This window comes from Dasypus novemcinctus, chromosome 26 (genome assembly GCF_030445035.2).
Source record: "Dasypus novemcinctus isolate mDasNov1 chromosome 26, mDasNov1.1.hap2, whole genome shotgun sequence".
NCBI lineage: Eukaryota > Metazoa > Chordata > Mammalia > Cingulata > Dasypodidae > Dasypus > Dasypus novemcinctus.
This window is the reverse complement of record NC_080698.1, coordinates 15,438,307-15,461,357: the sequence shown is the minus strand read 5'-3', so window position 1 is coordinate 15,461,357 and position 23,051 is coordinate 15,438,307. Positions and strand designations below refer to the sequence as shown.

The window sequence follows — 23,051 nt, the reverse complement described above, 5'->3', positions numbered from 1 at the left end:
TAAACAGTGTTTCACGCTTACCCAAGAACTTGTGTGCAGTTCATCACCCTTAATTCTACTCCTGTAAGGTCAAGTTCCTGCCCATCATATATACAGAAAAATGGGCTCCAACAAGCTAAACAACAAATTAAATAACAAGCTTAAAAATCCAAACAGCCAATACCAGGGAGGACACTCACCCACCACCAGCTCCTGCCCAAATTTTTCATCACAAAGCCTTGTGTTATTTAAACTACTGTTTAATAACTAGAACAAGTCTCCAAGGTTCAGAACACCAAATGTTCCTTCATCATCAGAAAAGGTACCCATGCATTTTGTTAGAAACAGGAGAGCATGGTAGCTCTGCTGCTTACTGGGCAAGGCACCCATCTCCTCCAAGCTGCCTTTTTCTCATTTGCGAAATGGAGAAAACAATAGCACCTCTATCATAAAGAGAGGTTGAGAAGATTAAATAAAACACTGTATGTAAAATGGCAAGCACTGTTTTGGGCACAGAACACATCCTTAACGTGCAGCTGATTCTGGAAAGTCATGCAATTTTTGGGAACTCATATGGAATGTCCTTGAAATGTAGGAGACCCATTCAATAATTTTGCAGGTCACTGTTCTGTAAACCATAGGCAGGTAGGAGATGTTTTCTGAAGATGATGTTCTCAGACAATCACAACCATTTGTCTTTTCCTGGCAGGCATCTTACAAATTGTGATTCAAGACTCTTCTGGCAGAGAAATTCATACTTGTTCTACAGCAACTCAAGTCCTTCACCATGGCATTTGGCAATAGTAAAATCAGCAGGGAACATTTGACTTCTACCCATTCCTAGAGATCTTTCCTCTTTTTATTGTAACCACTCAAGAAACACAGTACATTGTACCAAAGGCACTTAAGAAACTTGGCGAGATGAGAGAGGGAGGGAAAGATTTCCCATTGTACTGGCCTATGAGCACCACATTCTAACAAGTCTCTATAATTTAATTTCATTGCAAGAAATGGGCAGGGGCTGGAATACTCCATCTGGAACTCCATTTTAGGGCTGTACCTCCATAATGCCTACTTAACTTGGTATGTAAAATGGGTCTGAAACACTCTCCATTTGGGATTTTAATCACTGGGTAAGCTCCTTTAGAATTTAAACAGTAATGAAATAGAGTGATTAATTTGGATGAGACAAGGAAAATTCAGTGGGCTGATGTACAGATAAGACATGTTGAGTGAGGTCTATGAGCAAACTCTAGCATATTGACCGTAAATCTACCTTTTTCTTTCTCCCCAGGAAGAAAGCATTTTAGAAGGCTAGAATTTAAAGCTCCGTTAGATAGAAGCATGTAACATGTACGTGTAGGACACCTGTGTCATGGATGGTCAACACTCATTCCCCACGTTTTCCAGGGTGGTCACCCTGGTTTTCCTGTAGGGAACCTCTTGCACCCCACTCTCAGTAAATGTGTTTACAGCCAAGTTAAGACCAGCCCTGGTCAGACGTGGGCATGTGGCCTGAGCATGTGAGGGGGGCCCACTTAGCTCCAGGTCACTGCATTTGGTTCAGGGCTGAGTCTACAGCCTATGCCAATCCAAGGGAGCCTCAATCTGGCATGCTATCTTGGGTTTCTCTAGAAAGAGGGCTCTCTTTCTACCGGCATTGCTAAGGTGGTAGGATGTAAGTCTGGAGCTGCTGGTGGCCATCTCTATTATAGTTTGGTAAGAAGCATTCCTGAGAATGAAGCTAGTGCAGCGAAAGCACAGAAAAGATACAAAGAGAGAGAGTAGTGTGTGTTTCTGTCCCCAGCTGAGCCTGAAACCTGTATAACCTTGGATGTCTCATGTACCAAAAAAACATTTCCTACACTTTGTCCCTCTTTCCCTTTTAAAACTTTTTTTTTAAGCTGGCTTGAGTTGGATTTCAATCATAAGACTTGAACAGAGTTCCAATTTATACATTTTTAATGCCTTTTTCCTCTTTAAATGATGCCCTTTTAAAGTACTTTTTTGCACGAAGTACTCACAGACTTTGGTACTTTAATGATTACTTAGGAACATGTGACTTGCAAAATACCTCTGCTAATCAAGATACACTGCTATGCTTGGGCACAGCTGAACTTCTCTGCCTGCTTTGCCCAAGAGGATGTGTGTGAAGTCACAGAGCAAGGGAGTGACAGGAAAAGAACTAAGCTCTCGATCTCTCAGTCAGAGCCAGATATCCCCTCTTCCATGCAGTTTTGGCCTGGGACAAATCCCAGGTCGACCAGCTACCCAACTCCCTTTTCTCCTGCTTGAGGATCTGGTTACTGGGGCCCAGGCATGGTATATGGCATTTGTTAGTGTATCTATAATCTGTAACTTCCTTTGAAAATGTGATTAACGAATTGCAAATGGTTTGCAAAGGTTTATAAACAGATACTTTGAAAGCCACAGGTAGGTTTGTAGTTTTTGGTGCCTGTTTTATGAAAAAAATATGTGGGGGAATTTAATAAGGAAAGATATTCTGTGCTATGAAATACTTTGAGGTGGGGTTTCAAATAAAGGCCAGATGTGGTAAACACTCCAACCAGCCTGTGGCCTAGGAGGATGGGACAAGAAGGGCACCCATCCGAGGAGCTAGCCGGAACTGTCCTGGGGCATGCTGTAAGTGCCAGACCATTCCCTGAAGAATTTAATTGTCTGGCTATGAGTACCCTTCAGCTTTGCTGGCAGACTGGATTTGGAATCACAATGGGATGGGCTAAGGTGATAGCCATGTTGGTTAACAAACAATAAACAAACATGACTTTGCTTTATCTGTGTTCTTTTGGAAAAGGCCAGAAGCAATCAGCTACACATCCATGCAGCCTCTGTTTAACAAATATTGTACATGCTAATAATTGATAAGCTGTACATGCCGCTCCATGCTGCCAACAGGAAGGAAGGAGATGGGGGTGGGAGGCCTACAACTGGAGAGGAAGAAACCTTGCCCAAAGCTAATGCCATCTGGAGGAGGGGTGTGTCCAAGGGCCGAGAGCCAGCAATTGTCTGGGCAGATGTTTCTCTCCCCAGGCAGCCACGGTCCTCAGATGGTGAACACCTCCGCTGCTCCCCCGCCCGCTCCGAGCCCAGGCCTGAGTCTCTTGTTCTCTCAGAGGTGAAGGGACTGCCCTGGAAGAGGGAAGGAGGTGCATATTCTCTTCTCCATACACAAGAACACTGGGCCTGATTGCCTCTGAATGCTTCATTCCTTTACTCATCCATCCATTCATTCCTTTGCTTTGTTTGCTCGTTTATTCACCCAGGCACCCCAAAATATTATTGTACACCTCCTATTCATCAGGCTTTGACCCACGTGCAGGCAAACACAGGGAGCAGGGAAAGCATGGAGAAGCCACCTTGGGAAGGGCTATCTCTGCCTTCCAGGAGCTGATGACAATTCACTGCCAGTGAATTTGGCTACATCAAGGGAAGCTGTTTAGGACAGTGGTTAAAAGCCAGGGCCCTGGAGGGCGACCTGGGTTCCCGCTGGCCTCCACCTGCTCGCTGTGTGAGCCAGGCTAGGTGGGCGCTTCTCAGAGCCCTGCTGTCCTCATCTGGAGGATGGAGGCAACACGCCCAGCTCCCAGGGCTGTGGCGAGAAGCCAATGGGCATATATACGGTTGAGTGTAGAGCCCAACACATCATATGTCCTAATAAATACAGCTTGACAAGACGTACTCAGCCATTACTAACAAGGGCTGTTCTTCTTACTGGCTTATGAGATATGGCAGCCCCTGCCTCACAGAGCTCATCCCTTGAGTGTGAGTTCACGGGATAAAATGATTCTTAATATGTTACTGTTTATTAACAAGCCTATTCCTTTGAAGAGGCAGTTCAGCTTTAAACTTGGAGTTGCCTCTTTTCAGAGGTCATTGCAAAGGGTCTTGAGCAAGGCTGTGCCTTTGTAGGCAGGTGGCAAGGTGGGCCAGTGACAGAGTGATGGTCCCTCGCCCAAGAATTTGACACTTTGAGTCCATCCTGCAAGTTGCAAATCAAGATTCCTGATTGTGACAGCATGTCCAGTCTCAGGGGTAGCCCCCGGGAGAGGGAGCCCAGTGGCCTCCGTCAGCCACACCTCCTCTGGGATCAGTGGCAGGGGCCATGAGTGCCACAGTCCAAATGGGTCAAGTGTCTGTTGTGTTCTTCATTTTCTCCTGATTATCAGTCACAGTTGTTTATTGTAGAAAACTTGGATAGTAACAAAAAGTGTAAAAAATGAAGTTAGTGTTTTCAGTTTTCAAAGTTCATTTTTCTCCAACAAGGAATTTATAAAACATAGCAGCTGATCTGTTCTTCTTTCCAAGCGACCACCTTTAAAAATAATAAAAAAAAAAAAAAAAAGCAGATATCTTCTGCTGGCTGGCTTCCCCTTCACCTCCTATCGTTCTTGAAGAGGGACTATTTCTTGCGCCAGGCACTGTGTTAAGTGCTAGACATATCTCATTTGATTCTCAGGACTCCGGTCATTTCACAGATGGGAGCCTGCGGAGCTCAGGGAGGACAGGTCCCTTGGAGACGTGGCTAATAAGCAGTGGAGTTAAGATTCAAAGCCAACTCTGTCTCCTTTTAGAGGTTCTCGTTGCTCCCTTGAGGTGGTCTCCTCGCTAACTCAGGCCCTCAGTTTAGAGGGCGGACACTGATGGGACAGCATAGGGCAGGCACATTCATGGTTGCATAGCCACATTGGAGTCAAACCCCAGCAGCCAGCGACACACTTGGGCTGCCCCAAAACTGGCCTCAATGGCTGAGGATGCAAGAATGAGTAGTTTAAGAACTACTAGATACTACTAACCACAATCCGTCAAGATTCTTGCCACATGTCCGATAGTCATATCTTATTTAATCAATTCAGGACCTCAGAGAGACCTTGTACCTGATGAATCCACTTTAGCTAGGATTTCTACCAAAATTGTGCTGGCCCCTTTGGTCGTGTGCCTCACAATAGCGCAGACTTTTCTAGATAAGATGCACGGCCTGATGAAAGTGACAGGACGCCAAGAGAAATTCCAATGAGACTGTACTGGGAGATGAAATCCTGTGTGTTCAGAGAAAGATGAGAAGCCCTGATATGCCAGAGGGAAAGAGAGTGCCATGGGGGTGTGTCCGGGCCCAGCAGGAAGGTGGGACAGAGGCAACAGGGCATGTCGAGACAGCAAGCCTTTTCCTCTTTCTAAAAGGTACCATGGACTTATTAATGTTCGAACGTCTCAAAGATGAAAAGTTCTACGTGCTCTCTTGGTATTATTACAAAATCCTTTTGATGACTGCAAAACTAGAACAGCTTTGGTATTTTCTTAAACAACAATTAACAAGCCTCCCTGAAACGTGAATGCCCTTTATCTTCATCACTGCCCTGTGAGAGGAAGGCCGGGCTGAGTGGCCGTGAGTCAGATGTGGGGCATGGGGAGGACGTTGGCAGCTCAGCCTCACCGCTGGTTTTGTAGGTTAAACGGGGCTTATGATACCGTGGCTGGATTTAAACTCCCATTTTCCAAAAACCAGTCTGTCCTGCAGTAGCAAGCTAGTCATAAAAATTATAATCATGCCAAGTGATTGCGGGGAGGAACCTTTTGTGCTAGCAAAGGGACAGGGATTGGGCACAGGGCAGGGAGAAGAGTAGCAGCTCCAGGGCACGCTGACTCAGGAAGAGGGAAATGCTGGGAAAGGCAGGCCCGCCCACTAGGGAGGAAGAGCAGGTGCATGGAGGCTACCTACAGCATGAAGCTACCTGTGGGCACCTGGGGGGAGCACCTGCTCTGATAAGTAGAACACTAAAGTTTTCTGGAGAAAACGTTAAACGTAAGACAGCCTTTGGGATGAATTTCCAAGATTAAAATAGAGTGGTCCGGAGTTCTGAGCACGGATGCATGCTGTCTTCCAAAGCTGATTTCCTATAAAGATTTCAGTTATCACTATGCCACTAGGAGTTAATGTCTGGGGCTAAATAGGCCCTCCATAATTTGAGAGTTTATCTGTGATGCTCAGGAATCAATTTTTTTTTAACTTTTTTTGGCCTTGTTCCTTGGAGAAGCTAACTATATTAAAACACCTGCAGGGACACAGAATCCATCAGTCCGTTTTAAATATGGGGTACAGTTAGGCACCACAGATGGGTTCCAATTTTGCAACTGCAAAGAGCTCGAATCTCCTTATTCATTCTAGCGATCAGGAAATAGCCTCACCCACTGCTGTAGTAAGACGTGTTAGCCGCCGAACGCTGTCGTCATTCTCTGCAGAGCAGGTTCTCTGTTGCTGCATTTTCTCCTGTGACCACCCTGCCCACCCACCCCATCCAGTCACCCCCATTCCTAACGCCGCTCCTCAGTGCTGTCACTGGGGAGAGGATTCTAGACGCACAGGCGGTCAGAACAAAGAGATTGTTCAGCTTCCAAGTTTTTGTGCTCAGTTACACAAGCGGCAGGGCGGAGGCGGGGGATCGCACGGGGGGTCCATAGCGGGTTGGGGGAAACAGGGAAAGGAGTCCTCTCTTCCGAGCCCACAGCCAGCACCTTTGACTCTGGCTTATGCCTGTAATGGTGTCAACCCGCTTGTGACGTCAGAGCCTCCAAGTTACACACGTGTGTGTATGTGTTTAATTTTAGGGAGGTGTCTGGCATGATAGCTTCATTTGGCTTTGCTTTCCCTGTTAAAAACAGTTAACGCTACTTGGGAAGGAAGAGACTACTGGAAGGGATCCACCTCTGGGCCCACCTCTCCCGTGAAGTGCCCTGATCCCTCCACCCAGGGTCGCTCCCAGCTGGGGTGACCTTCATGCGGCAGCACCCCGAGGACTCCGTGTTCTGCAACACAAACATGCACGCGGCCACCTCCCTGCCTGTGTGCTCCCGGCCCTTGCCACGCTCCGACCTCCACGCTCTGTCTGTGGACATCATCAGTCCATCCGCTCCCCTGGGATGGCGGCACGGAGACAGGTTTTTAAAACGTTTTTCATGTTTCTCCATTATAGTGATAAACCTCTTAAAAATGTTTTGGGCTAGATATGCTGGTCTGAGTAAGCCCAAAAGACTTCTGAGGTGATTCATGGCACACAGGAAAACCAAAGGTCCCCTGCAAGGCTGACTGAATTCTCCAGGTATTACGTCTGCCCATGACCATGGGGATGGGAACAAAGCTGGAAGTGGCGAGGACAGTCAGAGGAAGAGGTCAGTGGACCAGGCCAAGCCACCAGGGCCCATGAAGTCCCTACAGCCCGTTGCTACTACCTTCTAAGTGTCTCTTGAAATTGCATCACACCTTCTGTCCTTCGTGCCACCAACTTGTCCAGGCCACCATGGCCACCTCTCCTTTCATGACGGCAGGTGCCTCCTGGCTGAAGTCTACTCCACTCCGATCTGTTCTCCAGCGTTCAGCCAAAGGGATTCCTCCAAATTCAGAATCATTTCACTGCTTGGGGTGGAATCCCGGTGACTCCTCGTGCCCTGGGGGATAATGCCCAGCTTTCTAGAATGCCGCAGGAGCCTCTCTCTCTACCTCGGTTTGCCACTCTAGCCTCTCACCACTCCCTGCCTCTCTCTGTGTCCCCAGCTGGACTGAGCTAACTGCTCAAAGTGCCCCGTTGTTCTTGCCTTCAGGCCTCCACACATGCTGACCCTTCTTCTCGGAACCCCCTTTCCCCAGCTCAGAGTCAAGTGGCCCATTCCTGCTCCTCCTCAGCACGTGGCTGAGACATCACCTGGGAAGCCTCTCCTGTCCTATGCAGGTTGGGAGAGGTCGGGTCGGGGTCTGATCAGGTCCCTCCCATATTCTCCCCGGCCTCCACAGTGACCCCATCCCAGCTGCCATCACGCTGTCCTGCAAATTAATCATTTCCTTGCCCGTGTCCCCCGGTAGATCCTAAACATCTTTGGGAAAGAGGAATTTCTTGGTCATCATCAAAACTGCAATGCAAAGATTAGCTTCTTCATGAATATTTGATTGAGTGAATGAAACGAATGGATAAATTCATCTATGTATTCATTTAACAAACACATGTTTAACCCTTACGATGTGCCTGGTCTAGCTTAGGCACTTTGTGAATAACTCACTTAATCCTCATAACAACACCATGCACTAGGCACTATTTTTGTCCTCATTCATCAGTGAAGGAAACTAGCCAGAGAGACTAAGTATCTTTTCCAAGGTCACATAGCTGATGGAGGGAGAGTTGAGGTTTGACCCCAGGTGTCTGGCCACAAGGACTGCCCTAGAGCTCCGTGGCCCACCGGTCGCCACGGAGCGCGACCACAGATCAGTGTGTCTGCCCAGTGCCTGCTAGGGCAGCGAGAGGGAAAGGAGGAGAGGGGAGGGGATTACGGGAGCTATGAACCAGATGCCGATAGCTCCACAGCTGAGCAGAGTTGAGTTTCAAGCCTATAATTCTTAAAGGACTCTTTCTGTTAAATATATGTGAATGTAATAGTTATATTTGCATTTGAGCTTGGATGGACAGGGGCTGCAAGTCCATCCAGGGAGGTCTACCCCACATTAAAATCAAGTCAGCAGTACCAGAAGGCAGAGAAATACTTTCACCCCTCCCTGTCACTCAAAACACCTCTTCCCAGAGTGTAGCTAAGAAGTCTGGGAGAAGCATTTGGGAGAATCAGAACATTTTAACTGATTCTAATACCCAGGATACATTTGGGAAATCCCTGTTGGTTTCTTAAAGTTCCAGTTGAACCCTTAGTCTGAATTCGCTCCTCATTTATCTGTTTATCCTTACCAGCCCCAACGAGCTGAGCTTAGCGCATTGGGCAATCCTTTCCGCTTGGGCACACTTCTGCAAACCCAGGTCACCAAGTCAATTTAGATCTGCCTTGAGCATTCCTTAGCAAGGGGCAGTGATGGGGGTCCTTGGGCCTCTGATTTAATTCAGGCTACACATGTGTGCCTGCATGTGTGCACACGTACCTTTTTCATAGTGGATGGTCTGGTTTTGTCTCTTGCAGAGTCTGGCTTCAGCTCTACCCAGGGTCAACCCAGTGCCTTGCTCTGGAAGACTTCAGATTTTTAGCCATTGCATCCAAAGGGAAGAAACCATAGTGGCTATGGTTAATGCCCCCTTGATTTACTCCATAAGGGGCTCCCACACTTCCAGGGAGAGGCAGGCAGAGAAGTCGCTTAAGTCTTGAACCCAGAGCCTGCTTTCAGCCCTGCCAGACTTAGCCAAACTACATTCTTGCCTCAATATTCCAAATGTCTTTGTGTTTCCCTTTGCCAAGCAAATATTCCCAGAGAACGTGGGAATGGCACCTCTGATGTATGTCCAGGAAGACACGTTCCTGTCCCATGATTATGAAAGTTGAGCAGAGAGAATCGTGCTCACTGACGAAGCACAACCCTCAGTGATGCAATGGGGGTTGAATTATTGCACCCAAAAGCCCATGGTCTCAACATTTTTATTTGCATTCTTTGGGTCTTATCATTTAGGATTATGTAAAAATGACAGCTGCTTATAATTATTTGGGGGTTTGAGCTGCAATAATTAAAAACATCTGCCTTTATCTTACCGCTACCAGACTTAACCCCACGAGGTTGGGTCTACTGAACTTCAAAGAAGGAAGCAAGAAATAAAAGAAAACTCCGCACATTACTAACAAATTTCTAGTGATTCATTTAAATGTATAACCAGTTATTCCAACAGCCTTCAAACCTTTAATTATCTCTTAAATATATATAATTTGGGACTGCTAATTAGATAGCAATTTAATGCTCTCATGGGGATTCAGAAGCACTGTCTTTCTAAAATGTAAACTCCAAGAGGAATAATCATTGGCATTCAAATGATTGAATTCTTCAGTTATTCAAATGAGTGTGGGCATTTACACTGTTGGAATCATCTGAATAGTCTGCTGTCAGCTCCAGCTGTAGCGTTTTACACAGGGCCTCTCAGTGGAACGAGGCGAAGGCGAGGTTATCTCCCTGACCAAGTCCAATTCCCCGGAGAGAAACAAGATGGGCTTCTTGGGAAAACCTGACACCCCATAAGCAGGTCTGCTCCGAGACTCAGATAGCTCTATTTTCCTTTTATAAGGAGGAACAAACTTTTCTGGAATTTACAGTTATGGCAGCGCCCATGCTTGCTTCCCAGGCTTTTTCCACTCTAGTCTGCCTGCTATTGTCTGGGCAGTTAACGTTTTAATTAATAACTCCCTCCCCCTAATAGGCAGGCAGCTACAGCTGGCGGAGGGGAGTGCTGCCCTCTGCCTCGAGCTTCCACTTCCTGTGTATTCCTACCCCCGTGGAGACGGTCCTTTAAATTATATAAAGATGTGCATCACATGGAGAAAAGCAATTGATCAATTAGATGACATTCGGCAATGAGAGAAGCCAGCGCTCCCATCTCAGCCTGCCGGGACCGCCAGGGTTAGCATTCCTGAGCGGGGACTAGTAGCTAGCAGCTGAGGCTCATTTCCCCCGCGCGGGGAAGGAGGTGCAGACAAATCTATAGGAATTTTTAAGAGATCATTATTCAACACATTGCATGTAATTACATTTTGATGAGCTTTTTATTGCTAATTCATCATCCAAGATGGGGCACTCTAGATATGAAATTAATCTAGTAAAACAAAGGTCAGAGTGTGTCCAGTGAAAAGAAAAGCTCTTTCTTTGTCAAAGGCTTTTGCCAAACAATAAAGCAGCAGAGAATCCTCTCTCTAAACCAAATTTCCTTCAAGAGCCTATTTTGATTATTAACAGCATAAAGCCAATGCTCCCCGGTACCTCTACATACAAATGTGGATTCTCCAAGCAGCCCGGTGTGAGGGGGACACTCGTGCAGGGGCCTGAGCTAGAACGCGAAGCGTGCCTGACGCTGCCGTGCTGACGCTAAGGTCTAAATGGGTGCACCCGAATTGCATTTGAAGCTGTGGCCTCACGCAAAGACAATTTTGCAGAGAAATATCAAGCCCCTAGTGTCTTGTTTTGAATTCTCTCGGAACCCTGGGACCATGATTCAAGGGCAAGGTGTTTTGAGGGAGGGGTTCCTAGGAAATACCTGGAAGGAAAAAGGGAAGTGGTATGGAGAAGGGAAGGCGGCGGCCGACACGGGCATCATCCGGCATGTCACTGCTCGGGACCACGGGAGCTCGAGCCCCCTGGGAGCACAGGCAGCCGGTCAGCACCCCTCCTCCCCCGGAGAAAGCCCCCACGAGAGTGCTCAGCAGTCTCTCCTGCAGGAGCGCTGACTCCTTGGCAATTTCCACCTGCTGCACGCCTGGGAAGGGTGGGCTCCAGAAGTTAGAGAAAGTCTTCAGCCAGGCTGGGGAAGCTGCAAGCCCGTCTGGCATGTGTGGAAATACTGAGGGCTGAGAGCACGGGGGTGAGGGCAAGGCATCAACAGCGACTGCTCCACTAAGTAAGCTTCCAAAAAGGGATTGGCCAAGGAAACCTCAGCTCACACATGCTCTCCTAAATATACTGAAGGATCCCAGCACGTGACATACTGCACACACCCACCCCCGCCTCAGGACCTTTGCACACATGGGCCCCTCAGCCTGGCCTGTTTTCCACATTCTTTTCATGGCCATTTATTTCTCATCCTTCAGGTTTCAACTTAAAAGGCCATCTCTAAGATGGGCTCTCCCTGACCACCCAATGAAGGCAGGTTCCTCTCTCCCTATTTTCATTTTCTTGAATCCTTGTTTCCTTCAGGGAGCATAGCCAAAATATACATGCTTTTAAAATTTTTATTGGTGTATTTATGAGCTTTAAAAAACCCTGTCTTCTCCATTGGACTGCAAACACCAAAGCAAGGGAGAGGCAGATTCTATCTGGCTTGCTTTATCCCTAGAGTCCTAGCACCTAATACAGTGCCTGGCACATGATAAGTGCTCAGTAAATATATGCCAGATGAAGGAAGGGAAAGAAAGGAGAAAGGGAGGGAGGGAGGAGAGGGAGGAGGGGGAAGGATAGGAGAAAGGGAGGGGGGAGGGCTGGTGAATGGGCCCCAGAAGCACAGGATGCAAACAAGACCTCACTCAGCCAGTATCTGACGAGCCCTTGGCTGCTCCCAATTATGTGAGACTGTCTCACCACCAACTGTGATCTCAAGCTTATGGGCTAACACGCATCTCCTTGCAGCCTTCCCCAGCCACCCAACCCCAACTTGACACCGAGTCCTTTTATAAATTCTCATTCTTATCAGCACTTCCACCTGTGTGCTTAATAATATACTGTCTCGTTGTGTGCTTGATTTTCAAAATGTGGGTCTTGTCTCCCCATTTTTTATCATTCCACCACCTCCGCCAGGTGCCTCGCCAGGACCTGGAGATACAAGGGTGGCCAAATCCGATTCCTGTCTTCAGGTTGTGTGCGGGGCGATGAGGGTGCTGACGTGATAAGGTATTTCTGCAGTGCAGTCACTGGCCTGTGCAAGAAGCCAGGTGGACGGGAAGAGGACCGTGCTGGGCATGGAGGGGGGTGAGTGAGAGGGAGAAAGTTTTGCAGAGGACAGGAGGGGTGGGCAGCGATGGGGGACCTGTGCGCTCCATGAGAGCAGGGGCCAGCGCTGCACACTGCGGTGCCTCCCACACTCTGCGATGTAACAGGGGGCTCAGATTGCAAGCAACAAATAACAACTCTACCTCCCTTGAGCAAAAGTGGAGTTTATCAGAAGGGTGTGTGTAGTCCCTCCATTCTAACTACAGTGGGAGGTCAACAGATACATGACCTAATATGAATGAATGAGTGAATAAAAACTGTAGATCCTCTCTCTTTCCTATCCATTTTCCTCCCTCTTCCTTTTCCTTTCTTCCTTCCCTTCCCTTCTTTCTCTCTCTCTCTCTCTCTCTCTCTCTCTCTCTCTTTCCTGAAAAAGGACTTCAGAAAAACAAACCTTCCCTCTCCTCTTACTTTGTATTAGTTAGGGACCCACCAAGGAAGCAGATGGCAGAGTGGAGCTGGCTAATGAGGGGGATTGGTGAAAGGGACTATTATAATGGCGTGGGCTGGATGGAAGAAACTACCAGAAATAGTGCAGCACCATGAAGCTAGAAGGGCCTCTCTGCAAGAACGGATAGAGGGAGGCAGCAGTTACAGGAACCTAGAAAGAAAGCCAGGGAGTGGGGGGCTCCCAGGGCGGGGGCGGGGGCTCAGCCAGGCCAGGAGGAGGGCCGAGCAGGCTGCAGCCTGGGGCAGGGCCAGGGCTGCAGGGGTTAAAGGAGGCTCCCCAGCCAGCTTTCATTTTCTAAAAGAACACTACAACACAACCTCAGACTTCAGGGCACTTCTTTCAATTGAATAAGTTAATTCTACTAAAAAACGACATTGTCCAAAGTCATGCTATTTTTCCCCTTCTTTTTCTGAAGACTGATGGGAATTTGCATTCTGCTTGGCACAGTCCTTGGCTCAGGCTTCAGAGACCGTCTTCCCCTAGCGCTGACTCCTCTGCCCCGAGTGCCAGCAGGCAGGACGCCGAGAGGACTTGCCCGGGACGCCGGGGCGGTCACCGCAGAGCCGGCGACTGCGCTGAACAACGTGCCCTTATCATCACCCGCCCCTGGCACGGCCAGGCCCAGCTCACCGACGCCCTTGGGAAGGCACGCTGCTCTCGAAAATACTCGGGGACTTGATCCCCACACCCACCTAGTCCCTAAGGGGCCAAGCACACTCCCCGTCACCGAGCTCAGGGTCTGACTTCTTGAGGTTTGCAAAACGACGCAGCTCCAGCTCCACAGAACTCCCGCCCGGGCGCGGGCGCAGCCTGTAAGACGGCCAGGCGGCCCCAGTGGCCCTTGGAACCGCCGCCCCCCATGCCACTGTCCGTCCTGGGGTGGTTCCAACAGCGCCCCGGCAACTGCACCAGGAAAATAAAGCGTGCGAGCCTTTTTTGCCAAGTGATGTCATTCAAAAAGAGCAGGCTCGACGTGGGGCTCAGACCGCCTTGCTGAGTTTTTTCTCAGAGCAAACACTCCTCTGGTCAGAGACACTTACTAGGCATCGGCTACTTCTTTCCTTTGAACTAAACGGAGTGGATCCAGACCAGGCCTCAGTGGAGACGCCGGGCCTCTGGTCCGAGATGGCCGTGGCAGGGGCTCCGTCTGCGAGTGGCTGGAGCGCATGGCAGTGCCCGTGCGCCACCTACTGGTGACAGGCTTTCAGGTCCTCGGGCGCCCACGAGCTGGGCCAGGAGGCCCAAAAGGGATTTCTTGCATTTGGGGACCACTGGAGGATTTGTAAAGGATGCTAAGGTCCCACCCGTACACCCCAACAGGGTTCGGCCAGCAGGAATCCATGGTTCTGAGGCCAGAAAGAGAAGTCGTGCCTGGTCTGTCCTGGGGAGGATGTGGGGAGACGTGTCCCTCAGGGTGGGCTGGCGGCAGCTGGTGTGGCTGACACCTCCTCTGGGAAGCCCGCCTGCCTCTCAGGTACCCTTCCTCAAGGAAAGGAGATGCTTCCTTGTGTGCCCGTGGTCTCCTTGGTCCCTTCCTCTGTCAGGGGAACTTCTGGCTGTATGTGGGGAGCTTCCTGTGGGCAGAGACGTCGTAACCTGCTCCTGTTTGTCCATTAGCGAGCCCAGGGCTGGACTCAAGGAACACCTGATAAATGCCCACAGGTGAGCGGGAGGGAGAGAGTGGCTGATTACATTTCAGTCACTTTCCAGCTCCTGCCCCAGCCAGGGATCACCATGTGTTGGAGGAATGAATGTGCAGTGCCAGCACTTACCACTCACTGTAGGAAACTGGCACTCAGGCATTTATTCAATCATTTGACAAATATTTACTGACTCCCTCGTCTGTACAGCAGCAGAGTCCCAGGCAGTTTGGAACTTGTACTCACAGCAAATACAGAGGTGAAATCAAACACACAGACATGCGGTAAGTGATCCAAAGAAGCTAAAGTGGTGGGATGTGATGGAGAATGACAGGAGCAGCTCCTTTGGCTGGGGGTCAGGGAGGGCCTCTCTAAGGAGGTGCCATCTCAGTTGAGACGGCGGATGAGTAAAAGCCAGGTTTGCGGGGAGGTGGGGCGAGATACCAGGGAGAGAGGAGAGCACACCCAAGGACTGGAGCAGGAAGGAGCTCGGGGAGAGGGCCACAAGGCCAGCAAGGCTGGAGCACAGAGCATCACAGGCAGGGCAGGGGCCTGACCCATGGGTGCTAGAGGCTGTGGCTGGGAGTCCAGTCCTATGCTCAAGGCCAAGGGAACAGGCACAACCTGACTGACATCCAGAGGGCCCCTCTGACTCCGAGTGGATAGCGGTTGGCAGGGCAGGTGCCCAGAGAGGAGCTGAGAGGGGACAAAGGCACCCAGGAGAGATATGGCGGTGGCCTGACCAGGGGCTGGAGGCAGAGACAGAGAGATGGACAGGCTTGAGTGAAATTTGGAGCCAGACCCAGTGGGACATAAGGGTGGATGGCAAGGGGGGCAGAATGTCCGGAAAAAGCAACTGGTGGAGGCCTTGCCCATACCTGTTGAATGAAACGGAAACCATCTGTGTTTGTATTGAGTAGGTGTGCATGGGCAGAGGAAATGAGGGAAACTTAATTGAGGTGCTCCTGGTCCAAGCATTTTATAAAGAAAGGAAAAGAAAATTATTAAATGTGTGGGATGTAAGCAAGACCTTGCATAACTGAAGATGTGCATAATTATGTAAAGATCAAATTTGAGCTTTGTGTTTAAATTCCTTAGAATTATACAGCATGCCCTCACATGGTTCATTGCTTGAGCTGAGTCCGTTGGACCTAGGAAACGATTCTAATAGTGTCCCTACTGTTTAAACTCCATTTTAAACTGGTGTTTTATAGACACTCTCTACTTAGGATTTATAATACATGTTTATTCGTGTCCAGAGGGATATCCACTGAGTTGTACATGAAAGGACCACAGTGTAAGAACATTCACGTTTTTCAGTATGTCTACGTGTCAATCCATGCATTCAGGAATTCTCGACACATAACCCGTGTGCAAGAGCAAAACAGGGCATAAAAGGGTAAACTCAGTAGGAAAAAGGAGCAGGATCAAAGTTTAGAGTGGGACAGGGACATTGAAGAAGTAGCACAGGGAATGGCTGGTAATATCACTTAGAACTTAGGCTGCAGACACTCCAAGGCTGGGATGGGAAGACTGAATTCCAGAGGGGGTAGGAGGACTCTTTCTACTTAGGAACATACAATTATTTGCAGAATTTGGGCTCATGAAAGAGTTCACCTGAATTTTTCAAAACAACATTTGTTTTGTTGTCTAAATATTCCAATTTAACCTGATCACTTAGGCTGGACAGATAGGAATGACATGTCCCACCCTCTCACCTGAGTGGAACAGTTTGGTTTAGGAAGTCTATTCTCCCAGAAGCCCTTGGAGTGAATTCACATTGTTGAAACAGCCAGAGCTGCCCCAACCAAACTGGGAGCCCATTTGCCCTGACCATTGACTCAGTGCCCCCAGGTTGTGGACAACTCCACTATTCCTACCTAGAGAGACAAGAGTGGCCACAGCCTGGGAGGGGAGGGCAGGGACCAAATAGAGGCTAGTAAACTAATTCCCTTCCTCCCTTCCTCCCTCCCTCCCACAGACTTCCAGGCTGGCACAGGTAACAGGTGGTGGCAGTAGAGTCTGTTGTAGTCCATTTTAAGGAACTAGGATTTGCTTTAGCTAGGATGGCCCCAAATGTCTGACTACATTCTTCATCTGTCCCACAGGCTAACCAGGAGCCACATGTGGCTACTGAGATGTGCTGAAAGCAAAAAATACACACAATTATGAAAAAATACAAGATATTGCAATACCTTTTATCTTAGTTACATGTTTAAATGACAATTTTTTGTATGTACTGGGTTAAGTATATTCTTAAACTTAATTTCATCTGTTTCTTTTCACTTCTTTAAATGCGGCTATAGGAAATTGGAAATTGCACAAGTGGCTCATGTTTGCGGCTCGCCTTCTGCTCCTAGTGGACAGCACTGGTCTCGAGTGACACTGGCTATGGTCGTCCAGTCATTACCCTGTCATTCATCCACATGGCTGCAGAGATGATATCCTTCTGTCACTCCCACCCTCTGACCCCTCTGCCTCCCCTTTCCTGAAGAACCACCTTAGCAGAGGGGATTTAGACCATCTCAATAGCTCTGGTTCGGGCACTTCCCAGCTGCCGGGTCTTGGGGACGTCATTGTGTGTCTTGGTGCTGGGCTTCCCATCTGTGACGGGGCTACTTCCCATCCTCACAGAGAACCTCAGCTGGGAGGAGCATCCCATCACTCACAGGTGTCTACAGTCCAACCCCAGGCTACTTTCTAGGCACATCCGCCCGGGCTCCCCATTCACTCTCTGGACCTTTCTACTGCCCCTACATCTTAAGCTGGCTATTAAATTAGTCAACGATTAACAGTGTTAAGTAAAGCACTTGGTGCATAGAAAGGAATCAACAAATATTAGAAGAACCTATTAATGTTAGAAACACATATTAAGAACAAATCAAACATACACACACAGCAATGCTTCTTCTCTAGTGTCAACAGTGACATCACATATCTTAACCACCCTATTAGATTCTGACTTTTTTCTATAAAAATTTTTTTTATATTTTTGTTTGTTTTTCTATTTTCTTTTTTTCTCTTTCTTTTTCTTTCCCCCCATTTTTCCTTTTTCTTCTTTTTTCCTTTTTCTTCTTCTTTTTTTCCCCTGAGATGCTGAGTTCTTTGAGGCAGGGCACATCTCTGTAATTACTCTGAGCAGCTTGCTCAAGCCTAGAACATGGTGGACATCCCAGAAAGGCAGAAGGAATGAAATGCAGATTTCTCTCCAATCTGCCTACCTTCCATTCAGTATACCCACCACACTTGTACCCCATGTAACTAGCAAGTATTCATCTGGAATAGGAACTATCTGGGATCTGTCCCCATCTCCTGGTCTTGGCAGATTTCAGCATGGCTTCGTAAGAGTGACTCCTAAACTCTGCCTGCCTGAGCTTCCTCTGTGGAACCCTGCCCCTCCTGGGGCTGCTGGAAGGGGCCTTCACTGTGTTCTCTCCATAGTTTGACCAGGTCCATATTCTAGGCCCCCTTGGGGAGGAAAATCAATTTAGATGCCCCTTTCTTCTAAAAGACAGGAACAGATGAATCAACCACATCTTGACAGAAATACAGATCATGTCAGAACTGGCACCTTCCAATCCTCATATCTTTCATTCCCCCACTGAACAAAAGGACAGGAAATATATTTGGTGCTGCACCTTTTAAGAAAAGTCCATATCGCTTCAAAGAGTTAGAAAAAATACAGAGCAAGAACACTAAATGTATACAGAAGCAATAGCTTGAAATATTTTTAGCCAACTATTAGAGAGTAGTAAAGAACAACATAAAATTCCAGGTGTCTAACAACTACTCAAAAAGCATTCCTCAAGGTCTAACTTTAATCCCTCTTGCTGTGTTGCTGCCTCGTTCCCACTCAGAGTTACGCACCCCACCCGTGAAATGGCTCTCCAGCTCCCATGACACGGCTACATCAGCCCTTGGTCTGACATGGGACCTGCACACAACGGGGGCCAGGTAAATGTTTGTCTAGTTGTCACCAGTTAATCTACCAGGAAGTCAAAAGCCGGTGGCAAGGACAGAGCGGTTGAGAGAGGAGAACTAAGGAAAGCCCAGTTATCAAGGGAAAAGCATTACTTTAGCAGTTTTGCCAATTAAACCAAAGTGAGTTTGCTGAGTAAGGCTCCTCCATCTGGGTTGTTTTTGGAGACACTTCATGATTCACACCCAAATCATACAAGATTAAAGAAAATACTGGATAAAATCAAGTCAAGCATTAAGTTCAGGGAAAAGATTTTATTGGACAAATTAGAAAAATATTGGTATTGTGCTTCAGAGAAACCCACTTCTTTCCTCTGGCTGCAGAGGCAGAAGCAACCTCAGTGGCAGATGGAGAGGGAATATGAGTTATTTTAAGTGCGCCTGCCCTGTCCTCCCCTCGCTGGCCACAACCCCATACTCACACCCACTGTGTTAATCTGGCGGCCTTGGCCAGAACCAAGGGGAATATCCATTTATAATAAGGATTCGATTATATGGCTGGGCTGGGGAGGAGGCCCGTTGGGTTTGAATGAGGAGTCCCTGCCCAGGCTAGCCAGGGAAGCGGTGAGCTGCCTGCTGCTCCCAGCTGTGCTTGGAAGGATTCTGGCTAGAGTGAATTTTTGCCCGGTGCAGACGGTAGGTTTCCAGGCAGAAGCTCCCATGTGACGTCCTTCAGAAGAACCCAAAGTAAGCAAACTTGCAACAGTGGCTGTGGAGGATCCCTTAATTTTCTCATTTCTGAGTCCCTACTATGTGTCAAGGAGGCTTGTGGTAAGGGAGAAGGAAGGCTGCATCAGAAACAGAGAGGAACAAATAACTTGGACAGGCTAAAACTAGGAACATTCCATCCCATATAGGCTGATCCTTGACTATCATTCTTTAGTTATTATGGCTTTAGCATTGTTCTTATTGTTCCTTTAAGAAATAACTTTGGCTTCCTTATATGGCAGAATTCATGCAGAGCCTCCATAGTACAGGTGTTCTCTATCTGTCATCTAGACCTGACTTGGCCAAAGTTCCTGTAGCATCAGAAAGTAAAACCCAGATTCCTATTGAACCTCAAAGAAAGGCATGTGTGTGTGTGTATGTGAGAGAGAGAGACTTAAGACTCTGTACTGGTACACTTGTGTGTGTACACACAACCCCATGCCAATGTTTCTTATAACAACCTGAAACAGGTGAATAAAAAGACTTCTTTAGCATCCAGCACCAGTGTATCCTTCCAGTCTTCATATCAGCTGAGTACAGATCAAGAGGCCAAGTACAGCTCAGAAAGGATGTTGGTGGAGCACCCACCCTGCCCCCGCCAGTCTCTTGGGGGCCTGCATTGTACCAGGCACTTTGCTTGCATTGTTCCATTTATTTTGACAACAAACCTGTTATGGATATACTAGGGTTAGGGCAGGATTTCAAGAGAAAAATGACGTTCAAGGAGGCTGTGTAACTTGCCAAAAATCAAATAGCTAGAAGGCAACAGGACTAGGAATCAAAGGCAACCAGCATGAAGACAAAGTTGAATTCTGTCCACTTCACCAGTGCCTTTTGCCCAGGAGGAAACTCCACAACTCAGGGCAGTCAATAGACGCTTACTGAACGCATTCAGATTGAGTAGTTCACGTGACCCTCAGTGGCCGTCATCACCCCAAACCTTCTCTACACATCTGATGGCCTTAGGGTCACAGAGAAATAAGCAGGATAGATGACCCACTGGGCTGGTTGTTTCTTATATTCTTATCACAGACTGAGTACAAAAATGGTTCATTTGGTTAAGTTCTCCCAAGTGAGATGTGGGGCATTTACTTGGGCCACCCAGTTTATGAGAATTTGACTATGGCTCCCTTTTTTGGTGAAACTATTCAGCACATAGGAATAGAAATAGCCTGTTTTTGTGACTATTTGAACTGTCAGTAGAGGAAGAGTGGCCCAGTTTTCTAAGAACCTTTCAGCTGCCTTCTCAGCAGCCAAGGCTCTGGAAAGGGCACTATTTGAAAACTGACCATTTACTGCATGACCAGGAGATACCAAAGACCAGAAAGATATTGTGAGGTGATTGTGCAGCTGGGAGCTGATCAGTTTCATTGCTGCAGAGAGAGGGAAGACACCTTGGTCACTTCGGACATGTGGTTCCATCTCATTCCTCCTTTCAAAGCTGATAAATCAGAAGTTAATTCATTCACTGGCAGAAGGACCCAGGTTTGATTGTTTCATTGACTGTGATCCATTCCAATTTGGAATAAATAAGCACTAGAAGCCCACACTCAGCCACACCAAACACAAAACTCCTACCTTCCCAACAGACAACCTCAGCTGGGTGGCTGCGAGATGGAATAATGTGCTAAGCATGTCACTTTCAGTGGCCTTTTCAATCAGATCCTTCTATGTATCTAAGTTACATTTGGAATTAGCTAGCCAGTTAATTTAGTCCTTTCCTGATAGAAAGATTGTTGAAATCAGATATTACCATAAGTCTCATCTTAAAGCATGCATATGGGACCCACATGATGTGGCCATGACTCCAATAATACCAAGGCGATTAGAGCAAAGTTGGATGATGATGGAGCTCTCCCATGAACTGTTTCTAAACAATGATGCAAGTGAGAAGCAAGCTGGTCCCCAAAATGCTTTGCCAACAAACATTTGCATAGCAGACAGGGCTGCTATTTTTTAATTTTGATGAAAGGGGAAAAGCCATGTGGGGTAGATGGGCAAGTGTGTGTGTGCATGCATACATGTGTGTGTATTACTACAGTAAAGGACTCACACTTGCTTGACTTTAAAAAACAGTGTTTACTAGATGAGCCTTTCTATCTTTCTACTGTCTTTTAAAATCAGTTAAATGCACACAAACCCCAAGGGGTGTCCTAACTTCAACTCCTTTCAACCAGTCCAGGAATAACAAACACATGGCACACTCAGTGCCAGTGCCCCTCCAGAGGCCCAGGGGTGCTACGGCGGCTGAGGGTCCCTCAACCCAGGGCTGCAGGCAGCCTCCACCCAGGGACCAGGGTTGATGGCCGCTGTGGACTGTCCAGGACTTGGCCTAACCCCAATTGTTTCAAAGGGAGGGAAAATGATGCTGAGAGAAAGCAAGCAGTTTATGTACAATGTTCCTGGGTATCACTCATGCTGGAAATGAAGACATGCTCAACGACTTCAATTCACTAACAAGCGTGTTGAATGGCTTCTGCCCATAAGGCACGAGGTTTAAGCAATGTAATTTGGGGACAAATCCCATTGTAAGTAATTTCTGGGGATCTTGGATCTAATTTGTTGTATCAAATATGACTTACAATAACTAGGTTTAAGGTCTGAGCTTGAGAGGCCATTTGTTATACAAAGGGATCCATTGTAATGGCTTTCAAACTGTCCTGAGTTACAGAATATATTGGCAGATGTAAAGTAAACAAACAGCTATAGATATATGTGAACTTATATATAAAAGTATGATAGGAAATATATTTGCCATACATTTTTGATTCATATAATATGTGTCAAAATACTATTTATTAATTATTGAACTTTATGAGACAATACTATGAAATGGGCTTTTTAAAGTAAAAACTGCTACATATGTCATCACTGTGGAACTGAAGGAAATCTTTTGAAATTGCAAAAGGAAAAACACAGAAATAAGTATTTCTCTTACCAGTGGCCTGAGTTCTGGATGCGTCAGGATATATCCATTATTTGTGATTGCAAAGGCATAACCGTGAATCCCTAACTGTAAGAGGAAGCGAGACAGAAACCTTCATTAGCTTACTCCCTGGTGAATTTGCAAAGCACAAAGCAGCCCGACATTTAGTAATTTAGAGCTTAAACTTGGCATTCATAACTGTTATCGGCACAATATTTCATTAAAATGAATGCAAGGCGCTGGTCCTTGACATTTGGTGGAAATGAAGACCTGTCACAGGATAAGCTCAGCAAATAGCATAATTTAAAATGTCACATCCCCATGTTGGCATCCAAGGCCCTTATTTTGATTTATTTAAAACAAAAACAATTACCTTTTTTTTTTTCTTAATAAGAACCTGGCTAATGTTTCTGAAAAGACCCTATGTCCAGTTGCACAGAATTTTACCAGGCTGGGTGTCTTCTCCCTACCTGTGATAAGGAAAGACAGGGCCTCATGCTGATTCACACCCCGGCTTCCTACAATTCCACATCCACAGGGGCCATCTCAAAATACACTCCCCTAGGCTGTCACTTTGCATGATTTTCAAGGATAAAAGTGTCCCTATCAGCCAAAAAGGAGCCTGCAACCCCTTTTATATCCGTCTGTCTTTAAATTGTGCAGCAGCCAAGCTTTTCCACACACACTGCCATCAACACAGAGCCTGGGTAATTTTCTATGCAGAACCTCACTTAATTTATGTTTTCTGACTAAATGGGACTATGGGAAATAGTTGGAGAGCAATGAAATGTTTTATTAGCTTTAAAAAGTATGTAATCAAATTTAACATTGCACTTATTTAAATAATAATCCCGGCTTTTTGACAATATTTCTATTACACAGTTGACTGCACCCACTGGCTATAATAAA

At 47.2% G+C, this 23,051-nt stretch overlaps 1 protein-coding gene across 2 annotated transcripts in view; it reads right to left on the bottom strand.

Annotated features, from left to right (window-relative positions):
• CACNA2D3 (calcium voltage-gated channel auxiliary subunit alpha2delta 3) overlaps positions 1-23,051 on the bottom strand; it is a 933,078-nt gene that overhangs the window by 216,355 nt on the left and 693,672 nt on the right. For both annotated transcript variants that reach the window (XM_058288134.2, XM_058288135.2), the window contains one exon: positions 22,155-22,229. In XM_058288134.2, coding sequence (XP_058144117.1) covers positions 22,155-22,229 — 75 coding nt within the window. The remainder of the gene's footprint in view (positions 1-22,154; positions 22,230-23,051) is intronic.